Here is a 27,847-nt window from a genome sequence, read left to right as displayed (position 1 = left end):
CATGGCTGCAACCACTAGTCGGCTACGTGAACTTTTTCTAATACTTTTAACAGCTTCGACAGCGGTGTCTTGGGACACTGAAGAGTTGGAAATATTTGATCTTGTTGAAGAAATTAATAGAAATTTTTATGAAGTGTTAAATGTCGATCAGGTATGTCAGGCCCGAAGGAATGATATATGACAGCTGGAGTCACCAGAAAGGCAGAAGTGTGGGAGGGGGTGGGGGTGCCGTATCGGGGTTTAGAAACAGTGAGACTATTTAGTGAGTGTACCAGTCTGTAGTGGAGGTGGACACAACCCACATTTTAATATAAATTTATATAGAGTTGAACAAAAACTATCGCAGGCATCGTCAGGGTTCTTGATGACTGAGCTCGAGTGAAATACAAATAGGCCCTGCCTATGTGGTAGTATGTCACGTGTCGTATATGTGAAATCACAAACTTGACCCTCGTTGGCAAAGAAAGAAAGAAATGTTTTATTTAACAACACAATCAACACATTTTATTTATGGTTATATGGCATCAGGCATATAGTTATGACCACACAGATATTGAGAGAGGAAACCCGCTGTCGCCACTTCATGCACTACTCTTTTCGATTAGCAGCAAGGGGTCTTTTATATGCACCATCCCATATACAAGATAGTACATACCACAGCCTTTATTACACCAGTTGTGGAGTACTGGCTGGGACGAAAAATAGCCCAATGGGTCCACTGACGGGGATCGATCCTGGACCGACCGCGCATCAAGCGAATGTTTTACCACTGGGCTAGGTCCCACACCCAGTGGAAATGAGCAGTCTTGCTGACACATGAAAATAAAACTACTTTTCTATAAGTTGTCTTGAAAAGGTGCTTGGAAACACCTAAACTCCTAATCACATTGTTAACGACTACAATAATTTACTCTCCTACCTTTATTGACCACTAGATTTCACCCACATTTTGTTCAGACAGAACCCCACTACACTGACACAAATAACACATACTAGATGAAAACTATGTCACCTATATCGACTTCACTGACATTGCATAGAGCAAAAAGCATGTAATTTTGTGCTGGCTGCCATGGAATACTCTCCAAGAGGGGTGAAAGGATATGACTAATCTAACAACATCATAACATAAATGATATAAAAGCAATCGTGATGACGTCATATTAATTATGTCAAGTACTTCGGAGGCTTCTACACCTCTTGAAGAGTTTGGTTAAACCAGGAAAAAGTAAAATGGCAAATCTCCAAACTAATATTTCACTTATATTTCACTTCTAGAAACAAGAACAAAAATATCCAACTCCAGTTAACTTATACCACTGATAAACCACTTATAGGTGAAATATATGTGGAATATCAGTTAACCATTCTTTTCACTTATACTTATAAATACACACTGATACTTCACTTATACCAATATATAGGTAACTTATAGGCCACTTATAAGTGGTGTATAAGTAAAGTATATTCTGCTTATAAGTTTGTATAAGTCATTTCCGTAAGGGCTAGTGTGTGGAATTTGTGTCATTGTAATGGGTTTTTAATGATGGACAAAATGTGGGTAAAATCCGTCGGTAATTAAAGGTAGGAGAATAATTTATCGTAGTTGTTAAATTTAGTCTCGATTATGTCCATAAGCCATACATGTGTACACTTTAACAGATAGAACAAAAGGTCAAATTAGTAAAATTATGGATTAAACATCGCTATGTTTGACTTTGAGTGAATGAGTGAAATCCACTTCACCTTCGATTTTAAACGGAATTTAAAAGATTATATCATGGATATTAATAAAATGTCTATGATCACTGGGAAAACAGCTCACAATCAGAGTTCGTCAAATCCGCTAGCCCGATGCCCGGGGCTAGTGCTTTTTAACACAGGGCTAGTGACAAATGCAAAACAAGTAGCCCGATGGGCTAGTGGCTTTCAAAAAAACACAAAAAAACACCGCTAGCTCACAATGTTTTTCCTCCACTGATGTACGTTTAATAAATGTTATTCTGACATTGGTCATCGCATGTCAGCAAATCAATAAGTATATATTAATATTCAACTTTGACTAGATTTCTACAAAATGCAGTAACAAGAAGTTTCTACATCATCAATTACAACAATACACACGATACAGACTTTGTTTTCTTTTCGTTTCCTGGACAGGAAACAACCTTAATAAAACATGTATTTTGATTGGTTGTACAAGTCACGTGGTAGTTAAATCTTGCACATGTCAACAAGGTAACAAAGGTGTGAATGGCCAGTCCCAATTAATCAACAGGCTAGTATAACTGAAGTACAACCCCAGTCATGTTTAGAATTACTGTGTTTGTCTTATTTATCTATTGTCTTCTAATTTAATGCCTCGCTTTCTTAGGGATGTTGGCAATCAGGAAACATAGCCGGCTTGACCTGTTTAATGTGCATAGCAGTTTGGATAAGGTTTCACATCTGTATAAGATAATATGTTTTTTTGTCTATCAATTAAAGATTTAAATCTTGCCAATATATTTGTTGATATCTGTCTGAACCCCCGATCCCGAGTTAGGCCACTGATCTTATCGGAGGTCGGACTCGGGATGAGCGTGTTTGAAACCCTAGTGGTATATGGGCACGTTAAACTAGTTATCATCTTCATCTGTCTGACATGGGATATCTTGCCCTGTAGGCTATTTGAGCAACTGACATTACCATTCCTGTCTGAGTGCGTTGTTAAATAAAACATTTCTTTCTTTCTATCACCGTTCCTGGTGACAATTAATTACCGAATACACTGAACAAGACCATGCATTATCGTGTTACATTGTATTGTGCATTAAATTATTTTGTTTTGGGTGGTTAAAGAGAGAAGTTTTTAAATTGCTTACACACTCCAGGTGAGAGGGGAGGGGGGGGGGGGGGGGGGGCAAAAGTGAAAACGGGACAATGGTTTAGGATCAAACTTGTCAAAATAGGGTAGGTCATGCAGTTTAAAGGCATACTGTCACAGATTTAAGGACCTTATTTCTCTAAAAATGGATAATAATTTTTTTTTACATTAATTGTTGGAAACCAAATCTACCTATCGCATCACCTTAACTGAACCATAATGGAGTGAAATCCATGTCAACCCTTTCAGCAATTTTAGTTTTTGAATTATGGACCATTGCCATAATTCAGTAATTTTTACAAAATATTAATAAATGGAGTATGGTGGTTATGAAGATGATTGAATAAAGTACATTTAGGGACAAAATCAAATTATTTTTGTTCAGGTAATACTTTGTTAGACCATTAAATTGGTCAATGGTCTGTGACAATATGCCTTTAAAGAAAAACTAAATTAGTAAAAAAAAAATAAACTTCATTCACCTGTATAGGTCGAGATAAAATTTGGGCTAGTGCTTTATTTTAGTGGGCTAGTGAAATTTACAAGCCCACTACCTTGATATCTTAGACATTGATCTACTACTATCCGGGTCAATAAACCTACCTATTGAAGAAAACAATTTAATTTTTAACGCAGTACATAAATATATAGCTAAAAGTAAGAGATTCGAGTTGAACTAACTTATTATTCTGATCTTACTGCCCTATATAAGGTTAGCTCCAACAATAGGATCATTACTATCATATTTTTTCTCGACTATCCCATTTCTATTCTATCTACTCTCTACCTTCTATTACTATATATTAAAAAATATTAATTATGTTAAATATGTTATGCCATTGGACATTGTTATTATGCTTTAGATATATATCAATATTATCATTATGAATATTGTCTGATGTCCATCTTGTTTAGGAGAGCACTTATATAGGCTCTGCCTGTTGAGCAATCCTTTTGATTCTTTTTTGATCACTAAAATATCTCAAAACAAAACTTAAACAAAAAAAATGTATACCCTGTTACAACTATTATTCTTGAAGCAGATATCTAAATTACTACATATATACATGTACATACAGAGAGAGTATGTAAATTTGTTTTTAATTGTGTACCTTATGAAACACTATTTCAAAGACAAACATTAATTTTGCATTAATTACAATCATTAAGATTTACAATTGTCCCAGACAGTGCACCATGATTGGTATACCAAAGGCCGTGGTATGTGCTATCCTGTCTGTGGGATGTGCATATAACAGATACCGTGCTACTAAAGCAGACTAGCTCTAGGGCTAGCTCTGAGTGAGCAAAACAGTTCACCAAATTGTCTATCAAATGTTAAAAATTGCAGAAATCAACATTTATTTATTTTTTAATGTCAATTATTACATGAAATTATTTCGCCAGACTATAATAAAATTCGCTTTTTGCTGAAATTGGTGAGTGTCAGAGCTAGCCCTGATAGTGGATTTCCTCTTTTAGACTATATATGTCAAAATTACCAAATTTTTATGTTTGACATCCAATAAATCAATATGCTCTAGTGGTGTCGTTAAACAAAAGAACTAACTTTTTAAGATTTACAAATAACATGATCTGGGGGGAGAGGGATAATTCACTGAAATGTTTTTTATTTTTTTTATTTTATTATTTTAATGCAGCATGCAAACATAAATGTCAACATCGTCAACATAAATTATGACAAAGTGAAAAATCAGAGATTGGCTCAAAAAGTGTTTTGAGAGTTCATTTTAAATTGACATTCAGAAACATTTCAATTTGTTTACCAATTATGAAGCTTTCCGATTGTGGTTAAAAGAAAGCATTCAAAACACTGCAATCGTCAAAACTCCAAGTATGATATCCCATTTGAAATACCTTCAGTTATCTTTCATTATGCATGATTTGCAAACAGTCAGTATCCTACATACAATGCATGTCTGACTGATACTGTAATGGGTGGGACATAGCCCAGCTAGCGGTAAAGTGTTCGCTTGATGTGTGGTCGGTCTGGGATCAATCCCCGTCGATGGGTCTATTGGGCTATTTCTCGTTCTAGTCAATGCACCACGACTGGTATATCAAAGGCAGTGGTATGTGCTATCCTGTCTGTGGGATGGTGCATATAAAAGATCCCTTGCTACTAATGAAAAAATTTAGTAGGTTTCCTCTGATGACTGAGTCAAAATTACCAAATGTTTGACATTCAGTAGCTGATGATTGGTAAATCAATGTGCTCTAGTGTGAACTAAACTAAAATGAAAATGTAATATAAAATTTACGTCATAATCACAGTCAGATGCTGACAAAATAATAATAATAAGATAGTGTTTTGTAAAATTTAATTGTCATAGCAGAATTTCACTCTCATACATGTATAAGCAAGTATTTTACTCACAATGTTGCATCCTGTATACACTGGCTTAGACATGATTGTAAATTGAGGTGGGGGCCATATTGGGGAAGGGGCAACCCATATGTATGTATGGTTTTATAAAATTTAATACAGTTTAAAAACAAAAGGTCGATTGGGGACCTAAGGCCTCTGTGCACCATTCACACACCCCACCCACCCACCCACCCTGCTTGAGCCACTGCTTGTAACCCTGTTGTAGTAACTGTTTAGGATGAGAATAAACCCAGTCGGAGAATAGAAAAAATATATGTATTTTGTTTTGCATATAAACTCTTGTTCTTGATGTATTATCTCTTTTGTTGCAGAGTGCCACTAGTACCGAAATTAAGAAAGCCTACCGGAAACTGTCTCTACAGCTTCATCCTGATAAGAATAGTGCCCCAGATGCAGAGCAGCAGTTTAGACAGGTTTGGAGCTAGGAGTAACAAACATACATGTGTACACATTTAACCAGGGAACTAGAAAACATAAACAATTAACTGTTTGATACAAATAAATTTAAGATTTTTTGTTTATATTGTTAAAATTAGTGAAATTAGTGTATTTTGGGGTGATGAAATTCTCCTTTTTCTTTTACAAAGGCAAGGAGTTGTACACTTAAACCTTTTTGTCCAAGTTTAAAACTTCTACTAGTAATTGCTAAAAGAACCAATATTATTGATACTTTTTACATGTAATTTTGTATGCAAGGATTACATTTTGTGAAATGACCCAATATTATCTAAAATATATTAAGGTTTTCAAGGATGCTTCAATGATTTAAAATTGCATATTTGGATATAATTGCTTGGAGACCGTCGTATCGGTGTTTCCAGCTTTATTATTATTATTATTAATTAATATTATTATTTGTTTTTATTAACATTTAACTATTTCATTCTCAATGTCTCACATACCAGAGTTTAATGTTAAGCAAGTCCTATTATCTAAATCATGCAGATTGTTGTTCATTTTGTAAGTTAAAAAAGTGACATCAATAGATCCACTGTACATTCGTGAATGATATGTATCATATTTACAACTCTAATTAAGACATGAAGTACATGTAAATGTGTACACATTTATTATTATACATGTGTCTTATATTGTATTCAGATGGTTGCAGTTTATGAAGTATTAAAGGATGAAGAAAGACGGAGCAGGTTTGTTAAACTTGGCCATACAATGTAGATCTGTAACATAGAGTATTATATGTTCCAATTTTAAAAACGCGTGCCCCAATTCTAGTAGTAGTCCCTGTTTGTCAAGAACTGTTGTACATGTAAGTCTGCATACTATCATAAAAAAGTTTTGTTCAATGACACCAGTGGATCACATCGATTAATTAATCATCGGCTATTGGTATGTCAAACATTTGGTAATTCTGACTCATAGTCATCAGAAAAAACCCGCTACATTTTTTCTAATGCAGCAAGGGATCTTTTATATGCACTTTCCCACAGACAGGAAAACACATACCACAGCCTTTGACCAGTTGTGGTGCATTGGTTGGAACGAGCATACTATTATAAAGTAAACTAACAGATAGAATCTTTCATCAGGTATTACCTTACTTCTGTCCTTTGGGGGTGGGACGTAGCCTAGTGGTAAAGCAGTCGGTCTGATGTCAATCCCCATCGATGGGCCCATTAGGATATTTCTTGTTCCAGCTAGTGCATCACAACTGGTATGTCAAAGGCCATGGTATGTGCTATCCTGTCTGTGGTACGGTACATATAAAATATCTCTTGCTACTTGTGCTCTAAACTATGTGGGACAGAAGGACAGAGACGAAACCTATTGTCCCCTCTAGTTGGACTATATGTCAGATAGCCAGATCAAGTTTGACTTTCATGGGAATTTATTCAAGGGGCATAACTATCAAAAATTATATTTATCCAGATTTGCCAGAGTTAAGACCCTTGAACCACTTAGTAGTATACTCAACCGGCCTCGGTGGCATAGTGGTTAAGCCATCGGACATATGGCTGGTAGGTACAAGGTTCGCAGCCCGGTACCGGCTCCCACCCAGAGTGAGTTTTAACGACTCGGTGGGTAGGTGTAAGACCACTACATCTTCTTCTCTCTCACTAACATCTAACCCACTGTCTTGGACAGACAGCCCAAATAGCTGAGATATGTGCCAAGGATAGCGTGCTTGAACCTTAATTGGATAGATGCACAAAAATAAGTTGAAAGAAAGAAAGTACACTCGGAATACATATTTTTATATCTAGTTGATATACTGACCGGAATCCATAAGTGGGATCCTAAATTGTCAGGTGGGATACCAGATTTTGAAATGCTTGTATCCAGCTGTGATTTTGTGAGAAAAGTAACTGCAGTATTTCTTGTTGTAGGTATGACCGTGTTCTGGTGGAAGGCCTGCCCGACTGGCGACAACCAGTCTTCTATTACCGCCGTGTTCGGAAACTGGGCATGCTGGAACTGTCTGGTCTGCTGGCTCTAATCATCACCATAGGCCAGTACCTTGTTGCCTGGTCCGTCTATTTTGAGAGGAAACTGTCTTTGGTACATATCTATATTTAACATTAATGAAATTTTCAGTTTAAAATGTTTAGTATTAGACTTTGTAAAGTTTGAATCATTTGCAATATTAGCTAGCTCACTTGGCCTGAAGGGTCACGTGAGCTTATGGTATGTCGTCTGTCACATTTTCCTCTCCTTCAAAAGTTCCACCAGGCAGATTTCAACCAAACTTGCTCCAAATGATCCTTTAGTGGCTTTACAGACCGATTCGAAATTCTGGCCTCTGATTGACTCAGACATTTCGACTATTTCTCAAATTCAGCTATGCATATTTCAACCAAACTTGGTCCTAATGATCCCCACATGGCCTTGATCAAGTGTTGTTACTTTATAGGCCAATTCGAAATCCAAGGTGACTGCCGTGGTCTCTGGATTGGCTGAAACATTTTCAACTTAGCATGTTCCACTCTTCAGAATTTGACCGAGCACGATCCTGTCCTAACTCTGATCAAGTGTTGTTATTTTTAGAACTGATTAGAAATCCAAGATAGAAACCTTGACCTTTCATTAACCAAGACATTTTTGACTTCTTTGTTTAAGTATAACCAGGTTGATTTCAACAAAACTTGATACAAATGATCCTTTTATGGCTCTTATATTTTTGTTATTTTTCAACCAAACTTGGTACAAATAACCAAACTTGGTACAAATAACCAAACTTGGTACAAATGATCCTCTCGTGACCTTGATCATTACAGGTGTACATCTTCATTTATTCCCTAATTTTGTCACAGGTGAAATTGGAATACACTAAATGTTATGGCATATGCTGTGATAAAAGTGGATTGGCTTGATCATTATTCCAGTGAGGACATTCCAAGTTATCATCAAATATATTGTCTGTTTGCTTCGAAAGGGAACTGATGAATTGGCTATTAACTTCAGTCATAATAACTAATAACGTTAAAATGTATATGAAAACATATTATTAAGTTTTTAACCTACAATGTATACCAACTTGTATATCATTATAGAAAATACAAAAATATTGCTTTAAACCATAAATAAAAATGTTTCTTTAGAAATTGCCATCAAATCGCATATGTACATGTATGTATGTATGTAGGTTAAATCTCCATTTTAATACAGGTACAGATATGAAGACAGCTAATGGAACAGCCAAGGTGAAACATGCAGTTCTGCCAATATAGACACTGTATTGCATTATTGAGTACTAATACTTAGTACTTAGCAATGCAGGTGAAACTGCATGCCTTGGCTATTACAGCATTTTGTCTTCATCCCTGTATTAAAAATTAGAAATTATCTATACAATTTGATAGCAATTTGTTAAAAATATTTGTTGTTTACAAAACTTTTTTTTTTGTAAATTTTTTTTTACTAGAGTAGGTGTCTTTTGAAATTAATAATATGTTTTTGTATATATTTTAACATCATTGAGTTATGTTCCCTTTTGGTGCAAACAGACTAAACATTATTATAAGAGAGGGTTTAGTAAGTGAAAAAGTTGTGTCCAGTCCTTATAACCAGTTAATTGCATCATTATAATCATTAATGATTCAAATTTTAAACATTAACAGGAAGATTTCTTTGAAAGTAAAATGAAGAAAGAACAGAAGAAAAGAAGGAAAAACAAACAAGAAGCAGTTGATCTCGAGGAAGAGATACAGGAAGAACTAAAATCTATACCCAAACCCAGAGTCCTTGACCTTTGGCCATTCCGCTTCCCAGGATTCCTTGTATATCTGGTGAAGTCACTTCCTGGCCTGGTGATGTGGCTGAAAGAAAGTTTTTCAAGGACACCCGACTCAGAAGATGAAGATTCTGATGATGAAGTAACTACCTCAGGTAAAATACAGGTAGATGAACTAGAGCAGGAAAATTCAAGTTCTGTTTTCATTGGAATTCAGGTTGCATGTTTGTTTCTTCATCCCGATAACTGATTGTTTCAATTTGGTTATTGGATTGCATTTGTTAAGCTGTTTGAGGGTTGGGATGTAGTTCAGTGGTAAAGTGCTCGCTTTAGTAGAGGCAAAATAATAGGGTTGCGTGACCAATTTACAGGGACAAGGGTTTGAAGGTATTTTTCACATCTTCAAAGCCATCTGAATGAAATTAGTGGGGGGTGACCCTCTCAAATTAGTGCACTTGGTAACAAGTTTATCATCCAAGTGTACATCAAGGTACTAACCAGCATGCAAACTGAATTGTACATGTATTTTGTAATTTCATGCATAAATCTTTTAAAAAGAGGTAGTTACAGACTAAGGGCCCAGTTTTCTTAAGCACAAGTTACTGAGCACTGTAAATATTTGTAGTGTATTTCAAATCGGGCTTCGTAAATTCAGCCTTAAAGGTGCATACTTGTACATGCATGAGTCTTGTCTGTTATATTCAGAGATGAAAAGTGTATTTTAAAAATTGTTCCTGCTCTTACTCTTTGATGAAAAGCTGACGGCTAGTAACCTTGTACGTGTACTTTTCAAGACTCTTCAGTGTTTTCTGGATTTTGTTTTTATTTCTATATCATTTTGTTACTTGGTGATTGCATACATGAGAATTTGTTCATATTGTTGTAATGACTGGTTGTTTAGTTCTGTAATGTGTTTGATTCCAGAGATTGTACGTAAGCCCAAGAAGAAGCGTGTTGAGATTCCAGTCTATCAAGCGGAGTTGTACGAAGGAGCTATGCCGGTAGTTGGTGCAGAGTGTACCTTGCCGTCACATGATGAGGATTCAGAACACAAGCAAATAAAGGTAAGGAATATAACATTTACTTGAAAGGAATGATATTGGACAAATAGTAATATAGCATTATGAAGTGGAATGTTACTGTGAGGTTTGTCAGAAAGAACAAGCACTGGGACAGTTTTTGCTTGATGCTAAATTCTGGAAGAGCAGAAATCTGTGAGTTAAACTGAAAGAGGCTTTTAGAGAGGAATTTTAAAGGAAGATATATTTGTTTCATGAACAACAGATTGACACATTTTAAACTTTGGCTTTTTGGTGTCTAACAAACAGTTATTGTTCATTTGATTACTGTGATTAACATCAATAGACCTTTTGTTTAATCATTGTAGGTTTCCATAGACAGAACAGTACATAATCATAGCCTTTAATATATTAGCTGTATAGTTTTAGTTGAAATGGATTAGGGTGGCAGGGAACATTTAGTGCAGTATTGCATCACTATACACTACGCTAGTTTTAGAGATCACCACACAATTTTAAAGCATTAAACAGTAGTTGATAATCAGTTTCCAATGGAAGGAAGGAAATGTTTTATTTAACGACCCACTCAACACATTTTATTTACAGTTATATGGTTAAGGACCACACAGATATTGAGGGAGGAAACCCGCTGTCGCCACTTTATGGGCTACTCTTTTCAATTAGCAGCAAGGGATCTTTTATATGCATCATCCCATAGACAGGATAGCACATACCACGGCCTTTGATGTACCAGTCATGGTGCACTGGCTGGACCGAGAAATAGCCCAATGGGCCAACTGATGGGGATCGATCACAAACTGACCGCACATCAAGCGAGGGCTTTACCATTGGGCTATACGTCTCGCCCCAAATTTCCAACTGACTGAATATGTTATGAACCACTATTTTAAAAGCAATGTTCCCTGGGCAGAATTAATTGTTGAGAGTGAATCTATTGTTTTACTGAAATCCCATTGGGTTTTGTTGTTTGGCTCAAGTGACTTTCACGTTTTGCATTCCCCAGGCTTAAATATGCAAATATCACCTTGAAGAAACTAAAGTTTTATCCAGGGCATAAATTAAGAAGTTTATTTTTTATTTTTTTTTGTAATAAAGACAAACTAGCAACAGAAGAAGAAGTTTGTTTTGTTTAACAACACCACTAGATCACATTAAGTTATTAATCATCGACTATTGGATGTCAAACATTTGGTAATTTTAAAACTACCAACAGAGTACATAATAATTAATTACCATTCCATGAGCACCTTAGTCACATGCAAAACATGCTTCAATATCAGAGGAGGGGCCAGTTATTAATTTGACTTTAAATAGTGTTTGTCATTTGAAAACCAATGGCGAGCAATAAATTGCTGTTGTGCACTCCATGTAATGAGTCTTTTAGGTGGGGTCAACAATTTACCAGGTGACTGTGTTTTTGTTTTTAATTCTAGGTTGGCAAGTGGACTGATGAAGAGATGGTGCTGCTGGTGAAAGCTAATAACAAGTTTCCTGGTGGGACTCATCTTAGGTGGGAGAAAATTGCAGACTTTGTTGGCCGGTCTGTGGAGGAGGTAATATTGTCAGCAACAAATAATTATACTCCCAACGATTTGTCCAGGCGTTCTGTGGGTCCGAACATAGGTCACTTCCCAAAAGAAAGTGGCATTGAAAATTCCCAGTTTCTATGTAAAAATTCCCATTATATATAATATATTTCATTATGTCTGTTCTAATACATTAATTTTTGTGGTGTACTGCATCATTCAGTGGCTGGGGCGGAACATAGCTCAGGGGTAAAGCTTTCGCTTGATGCGCGGTCGGTCTAGGATCGATCCCCCTCGGTGGACCCATTGGGCTATTTCTCATTTCAGCCAGTGCTCCACAACTGGTATAACAAAGGTCGTGGTATGTACTATCCTGTCTGTGGGATGATGCATATAAAAGATCCCTTACTGCTAATCGAAAAGAGTAGCCTATGAAGTGGCGACAGCAGGTTTCCTCTCTAAATATTTGTGTGACACCATATAACCATAAATAAAATGTGTTGTTAAATAAAACATTTCCTTCCTTCATCCAGTGGCTTGAAAAAATATCCCATGTATGATTTACTCGCACTAATTTTCCCAATCCCATAAGACATGGGATCCTGGTGCAAAATCCTGGATAAATCCGTGAATGCACAAGCTGGATACAGGGGACGTCTTCCAGGCCTGAAAACTCATCGAATTGTGAGCTCGGTCAAGGCAAGTTGTGAAAAATTAAAATTGGTTGACCAATTTTTTCTATTCTTTAAAATACATGTAATACTTTTTGTCCTAAAAAAGGCGATATAGGTATTACTTTTTGAATAGAGGCGACAGTGTCAAGTTTTGTTTTGAATTTTTGCATTTAGATCAGTTCCTCACAAATTATGAGTCATTTGTCAACTCATTGAAAGTTGATTTACAGTTGCACCTATGGATGTTATCATAGTGCACCAAAACGTTTCATGGAATTCTTGTTTTGTAATTTTCGCATCAGAACATTATATTATTAGATTTATGTTGATTGCACACAAAGTCTAGGAATTTTTTTTTGTTAAATGTGAAAATGTCTTCAAAAAGTAATGTAGCTGATAACAAAGGGATACATGTACATGTAAATACTACTACTTAATGATTGTATCAGTGACTACGATAAAGCTCTTATTATTTAAATACAATATACACATCAGTCACATCCACAATTCCCCAAAATATGATAAAGCAGTGTAAAGATATGAAAATATACGCAAAAAAAAGTATTTTTTGGGCTTTGACCTTGACCTTGAGATAAGACCTTGGAAATAATTGTGGGGGGAAATGGCACCAAAGCTTTTCAGAATGCTACTGTAATAAGCTTTATAATGATGTTTGTTGCCAACTTTCTTCATTAAATTCCCATGGAATTACAACTGACCCTGAACTAAACCATAAGATATTGAGGGTTGTGCTTAGATGAATTGAATGTCATACAAAACATACCATTGGAAATGAATATTTTATCGTAAAGTGTTTTGGCTATAGTGTAGTGGTGGGGGGAAGTACTTGTCAACAGTAATTCATGCACTCCAGAACACAAGTAGGTAATTTATCTGAAGGGAGCACCACTTAAAATCTAAGAAACCTGATGAAAAACATGAGAGGTGTCTGACCTCATCTGGCAGTCACTGGAGTGGGAAGAACTTTGAAAATTGAAAAAAAAAAACCCAGAAAAAGCAAACTGTAAAGAATTAAAAACTTTACTGCGTATATTTGTTCTGTTTGTTTTTATACTTTATGTTTGTTTTGTTTTGTTTAATGACACCATTAGAGCATAATAATCATTGGCTATTGGATATCAAACATTTGGTCATTCTGACACGTAGTCATCAGAGGAATCCTGCTACAGTTTTCCTAATGTAACAAGGGATCTTTTATATGCGTTTTCCCACAGACAGGACAGCACATACCATGGCCTTTGACCAGTTATGCTTTATGTAGACCTCGCTGCTTAAGCAGCTGTCACTGTGGCTCCCCATCAGTCCCTTGAAGCGGAGCGGATAATTTTAACATGCCAATATACCACTAAGGTTTCGAGCATGTCTATCCCGGGTCCTGTCTCTGGATAGCCAGGGGCCTGACTCGGGACAGAAGTTGAAAATGGGCAGAATTTTGAAAATAGTAATTAGTGAAAAAAGTTAATAGAATTAAAAAGAAAAAGAAATAAACATTTACAAGCCCCCAAAAAATTAAAATTGACTGCTCGGCCGAATATTTATATAATTTGGAGCATTTTAGAAGGACAGTCCAAAAATAAATAAGAGAAAGAAGAGAGGATCGGACTATTTAATAATTATTTTTTTTTAAAGTAATTTCGACATAAAAGTTTGAACGGAGGTCTAAACGTTTAAAGTCCGATCTGCATGGTCCAGGCTGGGGGGAGGGGGGGGGGGGTTGAGTTTAAGGTCGGCGGAATTTGGAATATGAATTTAGCAGTTACACATGTAGGTCAAGGGATCTAAAGCTAAAAGGAGCCAAAGGAGCTGCTACATTCGACTCATGTCTGGATAAAATTTAAAATCCAAAAAATAATATTGGTGTGCTTGGCCAAAACGTTGTTAGGGTGATTTGAGCAATTTAGACGGGCTGCCAAAGTAAAGTATGTCGGACTGTTTACAAAAAACTAAACATAAAATTTTGAACCACGGCCAAAAGATTTAAAGTCCAACTAAACCCCAAAAAGGAGGTTCCTGTCCTAGGAGAGGTTTGGCGGAACTCATGGTGAGATGTTGGGGTGATCGGCACGGAGCCTCCGGAAGAAGTGGGGCAGGTCGATGTAGCACTCTCCACGAAGTAAGGCTGGGTAATCTTCTGGAAGTATCAGCCTGATAATCCGATGGACGATTGGATTATCCATGTCTGATTTCAGCAGTCTTTGCCGATACACCCCATTCCACTCGGTTGTCAAGTAGAAGCTGTGACTCTTCTCGACGTACTGGAATTGGTACCGCCTTTGACCAGATGGTGTTGGTCTCCAACTCTTGGTGACATGAGGGCCTGGCAGCTGGGAGTAGTAAACTCCCTCTTAACGCACTCGTGGTACCTTCCAGGCAGCTTGTCGCAGGCGATCTGCTAAGTCGTGGGTTGGGTGTCGGACGGGTCCTGAACCGACACTTTCCTCTTCTTTGTGTCATGCTCTGCACCAGCTGGCGCAACAACACGTGGAGATGCTGGTGGGCTGGCTGGAAGCAACGTCACTTTAGCATGTGTTGAGCTGACAGCTTTGCGACCACCCCCCCCCCCCCACCCCCCCACCCCCCCCCCCCCCCCCCCCCCCCCCCCCCCCTTTGCCACTTCTGGCATCTGCTGCTTCCGAGTAGTGGGGTGGCGAAGCAGAATGGACTGCCGCCGGCAGTTGAGCTGCCATTTTTTGTCTCTCCTCTCCCTCCCCCGAACCACCCCTGCCGGTATCGTCGTCTTTCTTGAAGCAGGAGATACCGCCCCTGGCAGTTGAGCCACCGGGTCTGGTCCCCCCTGAGCCGCCTTGGGATGCCTTCTCCTCCTACTGTTCGCTCTCTTTGGTCTATTGTTCCTGTAATATAGAGTAACAATGGCCGAAATCCCATTGTGTTCAACGCGATACTTGGCTAGAGAGCCAAGCTCGCACAACATAGCCCCTAGGGTGAGGAGGAGAGAAAACTCAACGTTCGTGGAATACAACTGCATCCTTCACTGTCTCGAGTAGGACTGTCAGTCCCTTGAGACTAGTTCAAATAGAGTTATTTTTATTAACTCCCCTTAGATGTGACATGTTTTGTTTTTTGTTTTGTTAACCAGTGTTCGAAATAAGCGCTTGTTTGTTTGTCCCGACAAGCGAAAATCTGCTCGGACAAACAAAATCTACCTTGGAGGTTGTTCAGTACACAAGTGAAAATGTTCAATGGACTTAGTTTCATTTTGTGCAATAAAAAACATCGTCCTTGTACTTGAATAAAACAACCTATTTATTTGGACAAGTAAAAAAATTGTCGGACAAGTAGATTTCTAGATGTATTTGTCCGGTGGACTAATGAAACATTCTGCTTATTTCTATCACTGTTAACTATTGGTGCACAATATGCTATATACATATGCATTGGAAATATCTTAATGGCTCCCTATAGTGTAAGTTAGAGGAGCAATTACAAGTAACTACTCAGCTCATTGTATTTTTTTGTTGCAAGGTCTTTTTATGTCCTTGTACAAACCAAATGTTTTTGAAAGAAGTATCTAGAAAGTCTTCACATTATCATTAAAATTTAGAATAATACTTTTTGCTACACTACTGTTGTAAACAATGTAACAGGCCATATAGTAAGTACTGTGATCCTGTCTGTGGGATGTCTCATAATTAGATGTTCACGATTACAGTCTTTTGAGCCTAAATATGTAATAACCACAGCCTATCAAACATGCATAATTAATATCATTATATATTAAATTTGTTTTGAAAACAATTTTTAAATCGCGACATTTCGTCAAAAACATTGAACTTCCACACTGGTTAAGTGACATATAATTGACTGTCTTTGAGTGGTAGCATTGTGGGCTCCGTGAGTGACTGTTTGACTGTCTTTGAGTGGTAGCATTGTGGGCTCCGTGAGTGACTGTTTGGCTGTCTTTTAGTGGTAGCATTGTGGGCTCCGTGAGTGACTGTTTCTGATACTTGATGGAATTAATGAATGTTTAACAACACCTCAGCACAAAAATACATTGACTATTGGGTGATAAGCTAAGGTAAATGCATCAGTGATGTGATAGTTGAGTCTGGTGTTAATAATAAGGACTAAAGTCCAAACCAAATTGTTAACAACTACGATAAATTACTCTCCTACCTTTAATTACTGTTACATTTCCCCCAAATGTTGTCCAGACACAAGTTGTGAAAAAAACATTACAGTGACACAGATTCCACAAATGCATGAGACGGTAATGATGTCGCATTGACGCATAGGGCAAAATACATGCAGTTTTCTGCTGTCTGCCATTTTGCTTTTTTATAGAATACTCTTCGAGAGGGGTGAAAGCCTCCAAAGTATGTGACATAATTAATATAAAATCAATGTTCTCTAGTGGTATCTTTAGAAAAAATATTAATAATAATAAAAAATTAATATGATGTCATCACGTTTGCTTTTATATCATAACATGTTATGACGTTGTTAGATTAAGTCATATCCTTTCACCCCTCTTGTATAAAAAGTCAAAATAGCAGCAGGCACAAAATAACATGCTTTTTGCCCTAGTTGTGAAGTCGATATAGGTGACGTAGTTATCATCTAATATGTGGAATCTGTGTCATTGTAATGGGTTTTTTTCAAGATTTCTGTCTGGAAAAATGTGGGTAAAATCTAATAAAAAATAAAGGTAGGAGAGCAGTTTATCATAGTTAACATTTTGGTTCAGACTTTAAATGTTTATATCCACAGGTTCAGATGAAATCCAAGACATTAAAGGGTTCTTACAGTATGAATCTCAGTTCATCTATTCAAGGTATGTGCATTCAGTCAAAGGCATAGTTTATTTTAATATTTATTTCTCAATGTTTTATTGTGGCTTTGTTGTATTTGTATTGTATAATAATTGTACTTTACAGTATGCATCGATTTAATTAATGACTAAATGACTGGTGCAAATTGTTGATAATAAATACAGTCTCCTCCATGACAGACAAGCAGTTGCTCACACGCATCATATTCACCCAAAGATGAAAAGTTGTGAGTGTTTTTGCACTCACCTGCATCATATTCACCCAAAGATGAAAAGTTGTGAATGTTTTTGCACTCACCTGCATCATATTCACCCAAAGATGAAAAGTTGTGAGTGTTGCACTCACCTGCATCATATTCACCCAAAGATGAAAAGTTGTGAATGTTGCACTCACCTGCATCATATTCACCCAAAGATGAAAAGTTGTGAGTGTTGCACTCACCTGCATCATATTCACCCAAAGATGAAAAGTTGTGAATGTTTTTGCACTCACCTGCATCATATTCACCCAAAGATGAAAAGTTGTGAGTGTTGCACTCACCTGCATCATATTCACCAAAGATGAAAAGTTGTGAATGTTTTTGCACTCACCTGCATCATATTCACCCAAAGATGAAAAGTTGTGAATGTTTTTGCACTCACCTGCATCATATTCACCCAAAGATGAACAGTTGTGAATGTTGCACTCACCTGCATCATATTCACCCAAAGATGAAAAGTTGTGAGTGTTGCACTCACCTGCATCATATTCACCCAAAGATGAAAAGTTGTGAGTGTTGCACTCGCCTGCATCATATTCACCCAAAGATGAACAGTTGTGAGTGTTGCACTCGCCTGCATCATATTCACCCAAAGATGAAAAGTTGTGAGTGTTGCACTCGCCTGCATCATATTCACCCAAAGATGAAAAGTTGTGAGTGTTGCACTCGCCTGCATCATATTCACCCAAAGATGAAAAGTTGTGAGTGTTGCACTCGCCTGCATCATATTCACCCAAAGATGAAAAGTTGTGAGTGTTGCACTCGCCTGCATCATATTCACCCAAAGATGAACAGTTGTGAGTGTTGCACTCACCTGCATCATATTCACCCAAAGATGAACAGTTGTGAGTGTTGCACTCACCTGCATCATATTCACCCAAAGATGAACAGTTGTGAGTGTTGCACTCGCCTGCATCATATTCACCCAAAGATGAACAATTGTGAGTGTTGCACTCGCCTGCATCATATTCACCCAAAGATGAAAAGTTGTGAGTGTTGCACTCGCCTGCATCATATTCACCCAAAGATGAAAAGTTGTGAGTGTTGCACTCGCCTGCATCATATTCACCCAAAGATGAAAAGTTGTGAGTGTTGCACTCGCCTGCATCATATTCACCCAAAGATGAAAAGTTGTGAGTGTTGCACTCGCCTGCATCATATTCACCCAAAGATGAAAAGTTGTGAATGTTGCACTCACCTGCATCATATTCACCCAAAGATGAAAAGTTGTGAGTGTTGCACTCGCCTGCATCATATTCACCCAAAGATGAAAAGTTGTGAGTGTTGCACTCGCCTGCATCATATTCACCCAAAGATGAAAAGTTGTGAGTGTTGCACTCGCCTGCATCATATTCACCCAAAGATGAAAAGTTGTGAGTGTTGCACTCGCCTGCATCATATTCACCCAAAGATGAAAAGTTGTGAGTGTTGCACTCGCCTGCATCATATTCACCCAAAGATGAAAAGTTGTGAGTGTTGCACTCGCCTGCATCATATTCACCCAAAGATGAAAAGTTGTGAGTGTTGCACTCACCTGCATCATATTCACCCAAAGATGAAAAGTTGTGAATGTTTTTGCACTCACCTGCATCATATTCACCCAAAGATGAACAGTTGTGAGTGTTGCACTCACCTGCATCATATTCACCCAAAGATGAAAAGTTGTGAGTGTTGCACTAACTTTTCATCATTCTGCTTGTTATTTGTTATGATGCTTATTGGGGTTTTTAATGTGTGGAACTGGTCTTATTATAGATTGAAATTTCCTGTTTGGATGTATTGTTAAGAAAGAAATGACTGCACTCATGCTATTTCCATATGAAGAGATTTTGATGTTTAAATGTTTATTATGGCTGCAGTTGTCTTTGTCTTTTGCATTACTTATTAATTTAATAACTGGAAAGTACAGGGTTTGAATTTCATGTCGGCACTACAGCAATTGCCATCCAGTCCCCTATATTTGCTGTAAAGCCCTTTCATTTTCACTTCTACCAACAGCAATATACATTTGTATTGCCGTATCTTTCATACCCTCTTGCCATTGATGCTCCTCAACATTGTCATTGTATTTCTATAACATAATAAATAAATAATAAGTATAAGTATGTAAAAGAAAAATTAAATGAAACCAACAGAATTAAAAATTATTTTAAAAGAGGAAAATATTGACTATGTGTATTTTTAAAATAATGTTTTTCTTGTTGAAAATGCCAAAATATTTTGTATATGGTCTTTAATTTAATTTAAAAATTGTCTAGGTCTGTTACCATTACTGCTAACATCCTGCTGAAAGTGGCCTATGTTTGTTGCAAAACAAATAGTTGTATATGACAGCAGTTATAACTTATGCTAATGTTTGAATAGGCAGGAAACATAAAGTTTATCAATTCTACATTTATTATACTTTACACTGAATACATTTGGTAATCAAAACCAATATTATTTCTTTAAAATGAAAAAAAGCTGCAGAAATTTTATTTGGGCAGGGCTGTAAGTCCATTTAGTGAAATCAAGAGGTTGTGATTTTCCATTTTCCATTTTGATAAATTGTTTTTAATTTTCTTTTATCATTTTACAAAAGTTTCTGATTAATGTTTTGTTATTTTGCTGAAATAACAAACAAGTAGTAAAAAGTGAACATTCTGATTAGCAAGCAAACTCTTTCAACCTGTTCTGTATAGTGAACGCATTTAACACGCATTTAATAGCCAGCAATTTGTATGGCCATGTATATTAAGTCTGCAATAGCTGATACCTGAATACAGCGATTCATTTAGCACAAGGAAAACAATTTCCAGTTGCAGCAAATTTGTGATTTTGATTTTAATTTTGATTTATTTATTTTTATTCTTTTATTTTTATTATTTTTACTTTTCTGTCTCTCTTCATGCCCCATAAAGAATTTCCTGATCTGTGTCCTCAAAATTCCTGTGGTTCCCTCCTGATCCCATGCCAGAGGCGGATCTAGGGGCCCCCCATAAATTTGCGACAGTTATAATATTATTATATATTAATGAAGGGGGTGCGATCCCTTCCAAACCTCCCCCACAGTTCCCTTGGCATTCCGCCTCAGGTCATTGGCCCCCTCCCCCTAAATGGGTTTTCTGTATCTGCCACTGCATGCCTCTCCAAGGCAATAATTGCAGTGCCACTCTGACAATGAAATTCAAACCCTGCAAGTACATGTATATGTATTTAATTTGATTTGCATTATTTTTAACTTAAGTCTGAACTAAAGTTTTATAAACACAGGCCACTTAGTTACATCTATTTCCATTTCTTTTAACAGGTGGAAATCCAAAATTGAAGTTGGGGAAGAAACTGTGTGACATCAGTGATGAAATAATTACAAAGCAAGACAGTGCATACACGGACGGTATTGATGAGGACAGACAGACAAGAAGACGGACAAAACTTCCCAAAACTGCAGAACGAACATTAGTAATAGCTCAAAAACCAGCAGAAGCATCAAAACATGGAACAAACGGAGTATCAAACAAAAGTTCAGGAAATTCTGATTTAAAACCAGCAGAGAGTGAGGATTTGTGGACACAGAATCAACAGATGATCCTGGAATACATGTTAAGACAATATCCTAAGGGAACAGACAAGCGATGGGAAACAATAGCTGAACACATACCAGGAAAATCCACGGTAATGGACATACAGAACCACAAGACTTCATGTATGAGTGAATTCTAAGTTGTTGTCCCTGTTTTACGAAGTAGTCTTAGTGCTAAGGTCACCTTGAGTGTATACATGTAGCTACATGTACTTTATGCATTTAAGAGTTTCTTCGTTATTTCATAGAATTTTATTTTGATTGAATAGTTAAACAGGTGGAATTTTAAAAATATCTTAAGAACCTGATAATTAAATTATAATTTTTTACATTCATGAATGAAGCACTGAACTGCTCTACTCGCTTACACATGTATGAACTGCTTCATGCTAACACACTGCACTGTTCATACAGTATATAAAACATAGTTGTCGGAAACGGGGGACGGTGGGGGGGGGGGGGGGGCACAATATGCTTTTAGAAGTAAAATTTGAATGAATATTTTTAATTCTACACAGACCAATTTTCTGGAAAGTTCAGACAAATGTAGCTTATAATTCATCATATTATTAGGACATTGTTTTAATACAACGGGACTTGATTATAATAGGACACCCCCCCCCACACACACCACCACCACCACCCCCAACCACTACTAAACAGTATCTGACTACCCGTTTTACCCGTAATTGGTGTTATCCCTACAAATATCCCAAACAGAAAAGTAGCAAATACTTCTTTACTCCCAAAATAACAACACACACATATACACACTCCAGATTTTATTTTAATTTCAAATATGAACTCGCATTTAATAAGTGCCTGCCCCCCCCCCCCCCCCCCCCCCCAATTGCTGCCATCTTCCGACACCTATGTAAAGTGTTTACGGGGTTCATACTTCCAACAACCCCTGCAATTAAGAAAATGTCCACGACAAAAAATCTGCAATTAAGAGAGAAAAACCCTGAATATCACATTCAGTTCTTAAGCAACTGTCACTTTCAGTCAAACGAATAAGCTTCTACTGTTACTGGTTCATTATGAATTTAAGATTTGAAAACATGTTAATGCAAAAATTACTGTGGACTCCTATTTTTGAAAGGCATTTGTTTTTGTCATAGTCATTTTCTTAATTGTGGGGATCGTTTAAGGTACTTTAGGTTGTATCTATAGGCTTCTGCATGAAAAAAACCCGGCTAAATAGCAGAAAGGGATCTAATGCTGATATATGTTTTCCCACAGATTTAATGGTACCAGGGTGGAAAATTAGCAGTCTCCCTGTTGCCCGTGGCGACTTTTATTGGCTAAGGGCGACTAAGAATTTTACAAAGGTAGTCCATTGGGCGACCATCGATTTTAGTGTCTGGCGAGTATGGTACTAGTTTGAAATGAAATACACTAATACTGAATCGAATTTAACAAAACATTGTCTGTGTTGGCGCAAAATACATATCTGGCAACAGAAGACCTAGAACGTGTTCTATATTTTGACAGCACCAACATAATGAATAAAGATAAAATTCATATAAAAACATAAAACATATTACTTTATTAGGTTTTAAACCCATACCATCTCAAATAACATTTTATTGGGTGTAAAAGTGCAGTGTAAATTAAAACAAAAATTATTTACAAATTACCATCAAGCTGCATAGGTTAACTCTTTTTTTTGTGTGCGTGATAGAAGTTTTAAGGCAGTTGATGGAACATCCAAGGTAATCAGAATGACACAACCATAATATATGATCAGGGCCGTATCTCTGTACAAAGAGTCGAATGGGCATTTGGCAAAACAGTGGATGGTTCCTTGGATCGCTTATCTAGAACAGCTACTCCCGAGGAAATCAGTTGCTGGGAATTTCACCCCTTTTGTATCACCACAAAGTTTATTCCATCCCTCTTGCATCACCACTCCCAGACTAGTTTACTAAAGCATGTGCAGTTCTACATTTAGACTGTTTCTACTGCATCATATTTTACCCTGTAATGAAAATGAGATTTAATATGTTTAATTTAATGGTACTTTGTAAAGAAACATGTTTAGATATACTGGATTTCTTTTACTTTTTCGCTCTTTTTTTTAAGTTGGTATAGGTTTAAAACTTAACAACATGTTTTTATATCAATTTTTGCTTTATTCAATATGATGTTAAACGTCAATTCATCAGTTTATGGTTATTATTCAACAAAAAACCCACTATGGTTTTAATTTCACCTGTGCAGTTAAATTTCAATGTGATAATTGGAGGGCTAGTTAAATTTGAGAAGGGCCAGTAAGATTTTTCTTCAACTGGCCCTGCTGAACACCATGGTTTTCATGTTAATTTTCAACCCTATGACCAGTACATACATGTCATTGCCCTAGCTATACTAGTCATGGGGGTATGTGTTGGAATGGGATAAACTATATTGGGTTTGCCAAGGGAACAGGTCCTATGACTGGTTGCACGTAGAACGAGAACTCTAGCACTGAGCTACACCTCCCTTGTTGAGACCTAAAACCAGTTTGCCAAGGGAACAGGTCCTATGACTGGTTGCACTTAGGACGAGAACTCTACCTCTGAGCTACACCTCCCTTGTTGAGACCTAAAACCAGTTGTTGCTACATACATTTACATGCTGCACTGTGTAATCAGCACTGATTTTCTTTTCTTTCTGTTTTTCAGGAAGAATGCATGGCTCGATTCAAGTACTTAGTCGATCTTGTCAAGAAAAAGAAGGAAGCAGAAAGAAAAGATTCTTGAATGTTGTCTTGTTCAATTTCAAAATGGCCCTTATGGTCACGTGGTGCTGGCATTTTACACATTTAATTTATTATTGGTTGTGTGACTAAATAACTTACATGTACATTTGTATCTGTATGGTGCTGGCATTGTACTAACAGCGCAGTCTCACAATGTGACTTGCCTGTAGTGTCGTTCGATAATGGTTAGTCATGGGGCATACTGCAATTGGATTCAGTTACCTGTTCTAACCAGTGTTACATGACTGGTATGCAAAAAACTACAATATGTGTCTTGTCATGGCTGTGGAAACACGCACATTATGAAATGTTTGCTGTATTCAGGAGTAGCTTACATGTATATATAATACATGTAGCAACATGTTTTTTTTTTGTGCCGACAAAAGAAATAATCAAAATTTACCATATGTTTGATACCTAACTTAGCATGTAAATGGTGGCAGCAGGTTTACTTTAACTACATGTTGTTTAGACAAAGTGTCAAAATAATGCTAATCACCAAATAGCTGTGGGTTACAACTATACTGAGATGGTGTCAACTAAACCGGTATTCCTTTCATTTCATTTCACCAGTCAAAATGTTAATGTCTCACATCCAAATGTAATTATATTGTATATACAGTGAAACCCATCTAAACTGGACACCCTTGGTACCAAGTAAAATGTCTGGTGTTAAGAGGTGTGTGGTTTAGAGAGGTTAAATCTGTACTGATTTTTAAAAAAGGACCATAAAAAATGTCCTGTTTTGGTGGAATTCTGGTTTAGAGTTGGTCTGGTTTTCAGAGGTTTCACTGTATACTAGTATATATATTGTACATGTTTCAGATTGTTACTGAAAACATTTATTTGTTTTGTTTAACGACATCTCTAGAGCACATTGATTTAGTAATCATTGGCTATTGGATGTGAAACATTTGGTAATTCTAACAGTCATAGAGAAACGAGAAGTAACCCAGTGGGCCCACCAACAGAGACTGATCGTAAATTGACGGTGCAGCGGGTGTGATTTGCCACTGGACTACGTCCCTCCCTTCTGATTGTTACTGAAAGTTACACTGTCAAAGTTCACCCTAAAGGCCTAATCACACTGGAGAGTGTTGATGAGAAGCTGTGCAGTGAAAAAATGAAGTAAAGTTGACAATGGTCACTTCTTGCACCCTTGTTTTGGCTTGGTACACCAAAAATATAACATATCTATATTACGGTAATGTCACTGAAATTCATATTTCATAAATAGTACGCATTTTTTATTATACTATTTCTTCAAACACATCCAGCTGCATTAGTAATGTGCAAACAAACAAAAATTCAATAGCAATTTCGCATTGGAATTTTTACAGCGTTCTGAAAATGGAAACCTCATGTCTCCAATTTATTGTTATTGTAAGGAATTACCATTGGATATGTTATATTTATTGTATACGAAGCCAAACCAAGGGTGTGAACAGTGACTGTCGTCGACCTTAGTGCTTTTCAAAAGATCCAGTCACACTGACCATGGAACAGCCCAGTGGTAAACTGGTAAACTGCTCGCGATAGAACTCAAATCAATTGTTTTTAAATACTGCATTGCAAAATTGGAATATTACAATTTGTTTTGTTTGTTTAAAAATATGATATGTATGTATGTGTATAATCATTATGTATGTGTGTACAAAGATATATATATATATATATATATATATATATATATACACACACACACGGTTGAGACTGGTCTTAACAGCCACCATAAATCCTGTCCAGTGCATTTCGTTTATTTTATATGTATATAATGGCCACCTGTTTAACGCGGTTAGCGGCCACTAGACTGACCAAAATGAACGGCCATAAGATATATACATCTCTGTCACAGTTAAATATAAAGTCAGTGTTTTACCTAAGTTGAAGCAAACCGGGTACATGTTCCAGTGCATCATTAATCGTATTTTCATCTTATATATCTGTGATGTTGCAGGTCATTTGCAAAGTGACTTGTCATTGGTTGAAGAACACTAGCACCGAAGTTGCACATACATCCGACTCAACACTCAAAGGTAGTGTATTCCAAAATGTGTGATTACTGATTGCTATATAAAAGCTGTTTGCGGCAGTCTGCCATGATGTTTGTTCAGCCATTACACATTAATAAACTTGCCCTTTTGTTATTGTATAATGACTTCCTAGCTGCTACCTTTGTGTATTTACAGTGAATCCCCTGTAAGCAGGATATCTATTGAACCAAGTAAAATTGTCCCAGTTTTTAGGGGTTTGCATTGACACAGATGATTTAGTTGTACTCTTGTTGTTTGTTTTCACATGCATTCTATTCATACTCAGCATTAAAATGTATATGTTTGGTGGTAAAGCACGGCCTTTTATGTCTGGTTTCTTGAAGATGTATAGGTATGTTTCAATAAAGAACCTTTCTCTTACGATACTTTGTTTACTTATATACTTATGAAACGTTTAATGATTTAAACTTTATGTTCTAGTGATAGTTAAATATGCCAATCATTTGCAAGTGTAGCCAAAGCATATTACAATGTAGTATACTAATAATTGCCATGTCATGGTGAGACATGTTGGTATCACACGATTACATAGTTTATGAACTAAATTATTTTGGTTGACAAATTGCAATGATAAAGTTACTTAGTATATGTCGATTGTATTGAGAAAGAAAATGGGAATGTTAAAAGTATAAACATCAGTCACTTGTAATTTACGTGCATATATCTATTTATCACAGCAAGGTTGGCATTGTGAACTACATAGAACTTTATACATAAATACACAAATGTATGGGGGTAGAGAAATGATTGGTTTACCCATAAAACTTAGCAGCTGGTTTCAAAATGATAGTTTTAGATGATGCTAAACAAATAATAAAGTGAATGTTTCTTTGTTTTTGCAACCATTTTGGAATATTATATTTATGCAATGATAAAATTTGTCTGAATTGGAAAGTGAATGCTAGAATTGAAAACTGTACTTGAAGTATAAATTATTGTTTGGGGAAAATATATAGAATGTAAGATATGACCACTTCATACTTTTGGTGGCCATTTTCATAGCCATGTTGGGTTAGAATGATAATGTAAGATCTCAGTTAGCATGGGGCCGTTATAAATTAATTCATTGGCCCAGAAAATTCAACCAATAACATAACACTCATTTCCTAGTTGATGTAAAATGCGATAAACTATGATTTCCTTGTTCTAGCTACAGTGGTGGCCATCTTGGATCAAAATGATGTTACAATGTCATAGTAAGTTGGGTATATTTTAAAATGATTTCCTGGTGAATTTTTACAAGTGCATTTCAGTTTATATCATTGAAAGTAGCTATATAACGACATAGATTAATACAGTTCTAAACATTTATTAAATTTTTAGCAAAATACTAAAACTCATTTTCTAACCCTAAGCTACTTTGCAGAAAAGTCCATTATGTTGTTTTGAGATCTAGATACATACGCCTATCAAAAAAGCTTTGTGAAGTTTGGTGCCCTCGGATGGTACCAATTGGTCCAATTAGTTCATGGACTAGCTGTACATGTCATGTTGGAACTGTAAGCACATTTGTGTTCTGCATTTTGATTCATTATCACATGAGCATGTTGTCAGTGTTAGCCAGTGACATACCACCAGGGACAGTAGTTGGTATGAGAGATTAAAAGTCACTTCCCGTGACCTACCATTTATAGTTGGATCTAATGCCAGTGGGTCTGCTGATGGGCATGGACAACATTTCCGTAGAACATTTCATTAGAGGTACCATTCAGT

General features: G+C 36.6%; 1 protein-coding gene across 1 annotated transcript; it reads left to right on the top strand.

Moving 5' to 3' along the window:
• Nucleotides 1-26,494, top strand: LOC121381326 (dnaJ homolog subfamily C member 1-like). Its single transcript, XM_041510587.1, has 10 exons — nt 1-151; nt 5,588-5,689; nt 6,378-6,424; nt 7,622-7,793; nt 9,353-9,620; nt 10,390-10,529; nt 11,939-12,058; nt 17,455-17,518; nt 21,065-21,429; nt 24,004-26,494. The coding sequence occupies exons 1-10, from the start codon at nt 2-4 to the stop codon at nt 24,079-24,081; spliced, it is 1,506 nt and encodes a 501-aa protein (XP_041366521.1). The 5' UTR covers nt 1; the 3' UTR covers nt 24,082-26,494.
• The last annotated feature ends 1,353 nt before the right edge of the window (nt 26,495-27,847 follow it).

The sequence above is a fragment of the Gigantopelta aegis genome, chromosome 9, assembly GCF_016097555.1.
Source record: "Gigantopelta aegis isolate Gae_Host chromosome 9, Gae_host_genome, whole genome shotgun sequence".
Classification (NCBI taxonomy): Eukaryota; Metazoa; Mollusca; class Gastropoda; order Neomphalida; family Peltospiridae; genus Gigantopelta; species Gigantopelta aegis.
Note: the sequence above shows the minus strand (reverse complement) of the source record. Positions and strands in the feature narration are given on the sequence as shown.

Coding starts and splice junctions, on each gene's coding strand:
- LOC121381326 (XM_041510587.1), top strand. CDS start 2: ATGGCTGCAACCACTAGTCGGCTACGTGAACTTTTTCTAATACTTTTA. Junction 9,621..10,389: donor TGATGAAGTAACTACCTCAG/GTAAAATACAGG, acceptor GTTTGATTCCAG/AGATTGTACGTAAGCCCAAG. Junction 10,530..11,938: donor CAGAACACAAGCAAATAAAG/GTAAGGAATATA, acceptor TTTTAATTCTAG/GTTGGCAAGTGGACTGATGA.